The sequence below is a fragment of the Nicotiana tomentosiformis genome, chromosome 1, assembly GCF_000390325.3.
Source record: "Nicotiana tomentosiformis chromosome 1, ASM39032v3, whole genome shotgun sequence".
Lineage (NCBI taxonomy): Eukaryota > Viridiplantae > Streptophyta > Magnoliopsida > Solanales > Solanaceae > Nicotiana > Nicotiana tomentosiformis.
The window spans coordinates 50,020,060-50,029,359 of record NC_090812.1 but is presented as its reverse complement, the minus strand read 5'-3'; the positions used below and the strand labels follow the sequence as shown (position 1 = coordinate 50,029,359).

The window sequence follows — 9,300 nt, the reverse complement described above, 5'->3', positions numbered from 1 at the left end:
CTGTTTACGAAAACGAATTCGCACCTTTGCAGCAAAGTGTTCCCAATCCGTCAATTGCTTGTTCCGAAGAAGCCATTGGAACCACTCCAACGCCTCACCATCTAGGTAAATAGATGCGCGTAACAATTTGTTATTTTTCCCATGTGCCATAAAATTTAAAGTAGCGTTCAGCCTGAGAAATCCGTAACTCTGGATCCTCGCCACTAAATCGTCAGAATTCCACCAGAGTAGACTTACTCGTTGTAAGGTTTTCAACCAACTCATGTAACAGTGAACGATTTTGAGCGATATCCTTCGACCATGAATCCTTCACGACCTTAATTGAATCATCGATAGTTCGAAATATTTGGTCCTCCATTGAAGACCTCCGGATAAAAGCACCAATGAAACAAACTGGATATCACACTCAAAGCAACTAATTGTATTAACTCACCAAACGAAATTACAATAACCAAATGTCCATAGAACAATAGAAACAACACTGAAGGAAATAGAGACGAGATGAGAAAAGGAACTGCAACATGAAGCTAAGAAGAAAGGGGATGAGATACAGATTCAGAAGAGGATATGAGAAGCACAAACTTGAGCCGAATCTTCAACATAATTCGCATCCTGTATTCTCCTGCATCCCAAATATCACGTCATAGCATTCTATTTGGTTGTTTAGCCATTGAGTCTCTTTTCTATTTAGCTTCAGGCCCAATAATCCCAATTGGATCAGCTTTGTTGCACACTTCTAACCTATAATCCCATACGTTACGCCGGTTCACAACAATTTACTACTCCCTCCTGTCCTTTTTTTGTTGTTGTCATATTTCTCTTTTATAAGAAAACTATTAATGAGAAAGACTTTTATTATTATACTCCTTTAAATTTTTTATGTTATGTTATCAATATCTTTTACGTTAAAAAATAATTAATACTAAAAATAAATAAAAAAATAATTATATCTTAATTTTTTAAAATTAAAAAATATTTTGAATCAATTATTTATAATAATATGATAGTTAAAATGGATCGGAGAAAATAATAATTAAGGACCAAAATCAGATGTCCAAAGGGACCGAAATTCTCCCAGAAAGAAAAAAAAAAAAAACGAAACAAGAATGAGCCAACTTTGAAAAGACCCAGAATTTTTTTTGGAAAAGACCGACATGAAAAAAACAAACATGAAAAGACCAAGAGAACCCCGCCATTTTCAACATATATCAATGACTACCCCCATAAAACCCTAATTCTCAAACCCCTTCAAAACTACACTTCCCTTTAGCGGAGCCTCTCCTCCGTGCCACCCCTTCACCGTCGTCTATCGTTTCCTCCTTTTCTCAAATCTACCCAAAACCCAGAACCCCATTTTTGTTTCTGCCTCAAATTAGCCAAAATGTCGATGTCAAAGAGTTCCAAAATGCTTCAATACATCAATTACCGTATGCGTGTAACAATCCAAGACGGCCGTCAATTGATCGGAAAATTCATGGCTTTCGACCGACACATGAACCTCGTGCTCGGAGACTGTGAAGAGTTCCGCAAACTCCCTCCGACAAAAGGATCCAAAGAAGAACGTGAAGATCGGCGTACACTTGGTCTTGTACTTCTCCGTGGTGAAGAGGTTATTTCCATGACTGTTGAGGGCCCACCTCCTCCCGATGAATCCCGGGTCAAGTCTACTGCTGCTGGTTCTGCTGTACCCGGCCCGGGGCTCGGTCGGGCTGCTGGTCGTGGTGTTCCTACCGGGCCTTTAGTTCATGCTCAGCCTGGACTTGCTGGGCCTGTTCGTGGTGTTGGTGGGCCTGCTCCTGGTATGATGCAGCCTCAAATTTCTCGGCCTCCGATGCCGAATGTCTCTGCTCCCCCAATGAATTACCCGCCGCCGGTGATGAGGCCGCCTGGTGGTGGCCCACCAATGCAAATGCAGATGCAGAGACCTGGGGGCCCACCACCGCCTATGGCGCCACCACCACAGTTCAGGCCTGGTGGTGGCCCACCACAGTTCCCGCCGCAGTTTGGTCAGCGGCCAATGGTTCCGCCGCCTCCCATGATGAGGGGCCCACCTCCACCTGGTGCTCCACCTAGACCAGGAATGCCTGGTGGTCCTCCTGGTCAACCGCCTCGCCCGGGTATGCCACCCCCGCCTCCTGGCGGTCAGGTTCCTGTTTATGGACCTCCTCGTCCTGGTATGCCTCCACCACCTAATCAGCAGTAATATAACCGGTAAGTACTGCCAACTGACTTCAAATGTCTATGCTTTACACTCCTTCATTATGTATGAATATATTTTACTATGTTTTAATTTGATATGCTAATTTGAGTTATTATGATGTTAGTGGCAGTTGACCTTTTTTCTTAATTGAAGTAATAGTTGAAATTATAGAGAAGTGCATCTAAGTTCAAAATATATAAAGCTTAATGAATCTGAGTTCTAGGAAATTACACGAGCTGTAGGTGTGACGTTATTAATGGAATAGTGTCAAAATTTAGTATTATATAAAAATTGAAGTGAAGGGAGTTGATACGACATTTGACATGCTCAAGAAGTATGAGTTTCATTTACTGCTGTCTAGCTTCAAACTTCAAATGTAGTTCTATAAATCTAATCTTACGTTCAGAGTTTACAGACTCAGATGTCGGAGTAGGAATTTACTAACTCGCGTAATTTCTTTTCGGCGATTGAACTTGGGCTTACTGAAGAAATGGCTAGTATGATATACTCTATGTTGCTGTCTAGCACGAATCTTTAAGTTTAGCTCTATAATGCTTATCTTAGCTCAAATTCTAGTAATTCGTTGATGAGAAATTTATTTCTAGAGTATATTTTGCAACTAAATTTCGAATGTTAAACTAAACACAGCTATCTCAAGGTTGAGCTAGAGTATGGGAAAAAAATTGGATGGTAGGTGCTCATAATATTTGTTACTACTTTTATGGTTATAGCGCATAGTTTTAGCTCTAGCATCAGGTGTTATTTGATAGGGCTCTTTTTCGATAAAGTTGATTAGAGGCTCTTTTAGTTTTCATTACCAATATCATATGTGTAGCGCTTTTTCGTCTTATGGATTGGGCCAGAAAAGAATAATTTACGTGATCTGTTTAACTAGCTCTCATGTCCATGATTCTTCTGAAGGTTTTAAGTAGAATTTCTTTGTTATCGAATTGAGAAGGAAGTACTCAAGCATTAATTCTTATATAAAGTCATTTGAGGACATTTTCTTTTTCGGATGTGTGATTCTAGGACATATGCTGAACTACTATCCAACCGCTAATAATTAACATCTTTTGGAAAGATACTTCTTATCATTTGCTTGTTGCAGTTAGGTTTTATATGGTTTCTCTTGTGTTCAATTGTGTGGTGATCTGCAATAAGATTGGTTCTATGTCAACTGAACGGGATCTCTTCTTTGATTTGGTTTCCGTTTTATGTTAGATAGCAGGTTTGTCAGAGATGAAATCATGTGTGTTGTGCATATTGTAGGCATATATATGTTGATGGATTTATGATATTTGATGTAGTGTGTGTCCTTTTGGAAAGACAACTAGACTAAACATTCTTTTTCAGGATCTTCCACCTTTTAAGGTCATAGCACACGTAGTTGAACACTTATTATACTTGTCATGTTAGCCTTTTCTTGGATGCCCTAGGTTCTTGTTTGAAGCCAGTTGTTTAACACAGAACAAGCGCCATAGCTGACCTTTGGTATTAAATAATTTTGGTTCGTTTTGTTTGTGTAAAACTTTTTTTGTTTTTTGTTGTTGCAAAAAGTGAATTTATTTTTTGGAAACAAGCTGTGTGTTTCAAAGTTATAATCTTTTTTCTTGTGTAGAAAGATGAAAATTTATTTTGAAGTTGAAGTGTCAAGGAGTTGTTTTTCACCAAATAAACACACTCTTCTTCCACTCGCATTCTCATTACTAAAAGGACTACTACTACTACAGAACACATCAACTTCCATAAACTTTTTTTGAGAAGGAAACTTCCATAAACTTTCCTTCCAATCAAATTCATCAAAAATCTTTTTTCCAAATGTCATCCAATGGGCTTCTTAGTCCCGATTGCATTTGCTAGTAACTTGTATAATTATGTGAGAAGCTGAAATCCTTAACTATTTTTTTTTCTGGCTGAGAAATCCATATGAAATGTAGAACTAATGTGAGTTCTTTCCATCATTTTTCTTCTTTCTTCATCTTTTAGGTTGTTTACTGGTTCCTATTTCCTATTGCACTAATGATCTTCGAGCATGGCCAAGATTTTGAGTAATTTGTGGGATATCACTTCAGAGGCTCATTTTTTTCCTTTGTTATGTGTACACGACAAACTTATGGTTACTTTGCGAATTGAAAGTGTGCTACTACTGCCTAGATATACAGCAAATGCGTGTGAATCATTTTTCTTGCATTACTAGAAAAAACTCGGTTTTCTAAGAATGCTCCAGTCATTTAATCAATGAATTCTCTGGAAGAATTGTTCTCTCTTTCCCCTCCCGTTCCTTGGCTCTGTTCCTGGTCCATCTTGAATGATGACTCATTTGTATTGTTTTTCTGGGAGCAGTGTAGGGCTTACTGTAAAGGTCAACTAGTCATATCTTCTCCTGCATGCGTGAATGGTGGTGTTACAAGTATCACTGGGCTAAGGCGGTTTCTATTATGTTGAGCTGGTCAGATGATCTATCTTCATGCTGTATGCACCCAATGTTCGTCGAGTTCTGTAACTTTGCGATATAGGAGATTTCAAACGGATGTAGTTAACAGTATTTGTCTTTTCTCTTCTTCTGAATATTAAAACTGTTTACTATTTTGATGTGACTGAATGAGAACTTAAGTGGTACTAGACGGAGCTGGAATGTGCGTCTTGCATCTTTTTTTTTCTTCCATTCCCTGGATGGCAAGAATAATTGCAGATGCTCAGTACTAGGTTATTTCTTCAACTAGTCTTAGGAGTACGCGAACCTCGTCTGAAAAAACAAAAGTTTTAAAAAAATCTCATAAGCATTATATTAAAGTTTTGAGTTATATAAAAGATAACAAAAAAATAATATAAAATCGTGAGAATGATGATTGTCGATTTTATTCAACAATCTCAATAAAGGAAGAAGCTTTGTCCCTATAGAAGTGCACAAAGTTTTAAATTTTAGTTATGTCAAAACATAATTATTAATTATAATTATGATTTTATCTTACATGAATTCATTATGAATTAGCAAGTTTTATGTTGGCCGGCTGCCTACCGTAATTGTCCTCCTTTATGCTAGCTTGGGACAGCCAATGTAAGCGATCTCACAGAGGCGGAGTTAGGACTGAGTCATAATTATTGTTGTTGACATAAAATGCATTTATGAAGGGTTAAAAATTAATATCAACTCATATTACAATTTCGTATTTTTATAATATATATATTATCAAATTCTTTTAATGCAAATGTATGATCCATAAATCACATTCCATCAAAATTATGGTAGAATTTAATTTGTTTAATAGATCTAAATATTAGAAAAAAAATTAAGTATTAATTTTAATTTTTAACATGGATTTATTTGTTGAAGGAATAATTTAGTTTTTTAAATGTATAAAAGTGGATATGTCAACCAATTTCAACTCTATGGGCAATTAACTTCACAAAATTACTCCATAAATTTTTATGTTTTTAGGTACTTTAAATATTATTACTTTTTATTAGATTTAATCTAAAACGTTAATAGTATTTCTCTACTTTCAGAATATATATTTAATTTAAAAATTGACATATAGTAGATAACCAAATCAATAGTTTTCAAAAGTAATTCTCTGTGTCCAAAGACAAATAAAATCCCCGTCGATTTTCAATAAATAAAATTGTTGGCATTATTTCTATTTTTAAGTTTTATAAATGTCGAGTTGTGTCTTGAGATAGAAACATAGTCATATTTATAAAATAAATTATATGTCTATAATTTGACGTGAGGGGATTAAATTTTTAAAAGTTAAAGATCACTTTTCTATATGGAAGAAACATATTGATAGCGGTAATGGTATGCTAATAGTTAGTTCTCCTAAATTGAAATAAGTAATGTATTTATATAAGTTAAATCACTTTTTCTTATGGAAGAAACATATTGATAACGGTAATGACACGCTAATAATTAATTCTCCTAAATTGAAATAAGTAATGTATTTATATAAGTTAAATTTTTCTTGACTTGAAATTCCTAAATATTAGGAGCTTTTATATAGTTCAAATATGGAATGATATAATATCCAAAAATTTATTTAATTTTATGTCCTAAATGTTAGGAAAATGAGTAAATGACAATTTTGTCTAATGTAAAATCAAATTTTAAAAGATAAAAAAGATGAACCATATTTCGTTAAGGGTATTCGTGTTTTTAATATAGTATAGATTCATTTGAAATTTTCTGTCAAATATGAGTGTCGAGCTTTTAGTGTGAGGGAAAGGGATGGGTGATGCTTCAGTGAATGGGAAAGATTAGGGGGGCAAACATGCGGGTCGGATCGGATATGAGCAAGTTGAAATGGGTAATTTAAAAACGGATAAATTATCCGACTTGACCCATAACTAATATGGATAAAAAATGGGTTAACCAGCAGATAATATGGATATCCATGACTTTTTGAATATGATTACTTTTGGAAGAATTTTTAATCTCCCAAACTTGAGGAACCCCTAATTTGAGTCTTTACAAATGTAAAAGTTAACCCATTAGTTATCCATGAGTTATCCATTTTCTAATCGGATAATATGATTTTTATCTATATTTGACCTGTTGTTAAAAACTTTATTTTCCAACCTATTTTTTAATGGATAATATGGATAAATAACTGTTTTTTTTTAACTATTTTGCCACCTCTAGAAAAGATATAAGGCGTCTCAAGTAGAAGAGGATTTTGTAGGTGTTTATATCTGGTGGGGGAGTATGAATTAGTAGATTATTTTGTGGAAAAGGACCGTGGATTTGTGGCTCGGGTTTGGGGAAAAATTAGGGATCTGTGCTGGCCATAGTCAGCTGAACTTCAGCCATCCTAAAGGTTACCATAATTGAGAAATATGGGAATATCTCATGTTATTTCGGTTTATATGGCATCCGCTAGTGTGATATTGACAATGGCTACACTATATTAAACCAGAAAATAAAATAAAAAAGAACTGTGAAGGACTAGTTACAATGTTTGCTTACATAATTAGAAACTTGGAAGAAAGGCCTTAAGCCTACTGATACTCCTACTATCCCTTGTCTTTACCCTCCAAAGGCCCTAACAACAGTTAAAGAATTTTTTGTTATAATAGCATTTCGTGGTTCTGATGTTGCCACAAAAGGTGGTTCCAGTATTATTTTGTTGCCACAAAAGGTTGTTCCAATGTTATTTTGGTTATGTTGAGCTGCTCAATCTTAACGACGTATACATCCAATCCAATGTCGTCGGTTTTAATAAATGTAAAATCGTTTTGCTATTCTCATTTTCTTTCGAATATCAAAGCAGCTCTTTGATATGATTAAAGGGGGATTTCAGTGAGTTTGCATCTGCTATTCCTTACATCAATGGAAACTAAAATAATTGCATATTATTCATTAATTAAGTCATTTCTTGGTTCCACTTGTCTACAGCAAATTTCTGCCTACAAAGGTCTGTGTTTTCATTAAGGAATGATGACTTACTCTGAAATGGCTTTAGTTACAGAGGCATAAATAGCTTAAATCCTTTACTTCTCAAAGGAGGTCTATTGAAATTTTGCATTTCTTATTGAGTTCTTGGCCAAAATTATCCTTTCTATTCTGGGATTCGCCTTACTTTATCCCATAAATATGATTATGAGCACCATTTGTCTTCTAGGTTTGCAAAAAATGAGCATATATTATCCAATTACCAGAAGACACCCACAAAACTGTTAAAACTAACCCAAACTCATTAGCATTGATATTTCAAAAAGAAAAACAGAGAAACCAGCTTTGTGTCAAGTAAAATCCCACACCATCTCTTGATCTTATTTTTTCAGCTTTACTAAATTGACAAATTCATGAGTACTACAAGATAAACTTTGACACCCTCAGAAAGAATTATTGAGACAATATATTCCATATGTGCTCATGTTTAAGAAATTAATAAGACAATGGTGCTCAGGATAATATTTGGAGAATAAAGTCTAATCTGCCCTTAAAGATAAGGGATAATTTTGGCCAAAAGTTCTCCCTTATTCTCTTTGTTCCAAGGATGGAGGGGAGTTATCAACTACTCTAATATATGCTTTTCTAATATATGATGAGGAAAATAAATATTTCAACAGGACCAGTTGCACTTGAGTCCTAATTTAAAAGAGACGATCAAGCTGAACAGCAAACTATCTTCAAACATTTCAAATAATATCAAGCTGAAAAACCAAAGATTTCAACATGAAGCTGGCGTAAGGCCAAGTTCAACATATCAAAATTAGAGCAAACACAGAGAACCATCAAGTGCCGCTCAGAAAATCCTTTGCAATTTGATTGAATCAGATTCTGGATTGCCCAGAATCATAGTTTTAGGACTTCATCATAGCGGGAAAATATACATCATTGACTTGACCAGCCATTATTGGCAATTCTCCAAGAGTCTAGACAACCTATATATCAATTGGCATTGAGTCCTAATTAAAAAGAGACTATCAAGCTGAATGGCAAAAAATCTTCGAACATTTCAAATAATATCGAGCTGAAAAAACAAAGATTTCAACATGAAACTGGCATTTAGAAAAGGATAAGGCCTGGTTTAACATTTAAAAACTAGAGGAAACATTGAGAACCATTAAGTGCCACTCAGAAAATCCTTTGCAATTTCACTGAATCAGATTCAGGATTCCCCCAAATCATAGTTTAGGACTTCATCATTGCGGAAGAAGATATACATTCATTGCCTTAACCAGCCATTATTGGCAAATCTCTAGAGTCTAGACTACCTATATATCAATTGCATTTGATTCCTAATTACAAAGAGATTATCAAGCTGAAAGGCAAACAATCTTCAAATAATATCAAGCTGAACTACCAAATGTTTCAATATGAATTTATAGTTTAGAAAAGGATAAGACCTGGTTCAACATTTCAAAACTATAGCAAACATTGAGAACCATTAAAAGTACTGCTCAGAAAATCCTTTGCAATTTCACTGAATCAGGTTCAGGGTTCCCCCAAATCATAGTTTTAGGACTTCATCATAGCGGGAAGAAGATATTTGTCATTGCCTTGACCAGCCATTATTGGTGAATCTCTAGAGTCTAGAGAACCTATATATCAGTAATATGTACTTAAAATACATTTTAATTCACCTGGTACAAATGAG

The 9,300-nt window shown here is 35.0% G+C and overlaps 1 protein-coding gene across 1 annotated transcript; it reads left to right on the top strand.

The window, feature by feature from the left end:
• The first annotated feature begins 1,199 nt into the window (after positions 1-1,199).
• LOC104107656 (uncharacterized) lies at positions 1,200-4,828 on the top strand. Its single transcript, XM_009616517.4, has 2 exons — positions 1,200-2,211; positions 4,544-4,828. The coding sequence occupies exon 1, from the start codon at positions 1,382-1,384 to the stop codon at positions 2,201-2,203; it is 822 nt and encodes a 273-aa protein (XP_009614812.1). The 5' UTR covers positions 1,200-1,381; the 3' UTR covers positions 2,204-2,211; positions 4,544-4,828.
• The last annotated feature ends 4,472 nt before the right edge of the window (positions 4,829-9,300 follow it).

Excerpts from the sequence above, each read along its gene's own strand:
- LOC104107656 (XM_009616517.4), top strand. The coding sequence starts at position 1,382 with ATGTCGATGTCAAAGAGTTCCAAAATGCTTCAATACATCAATTACCGT.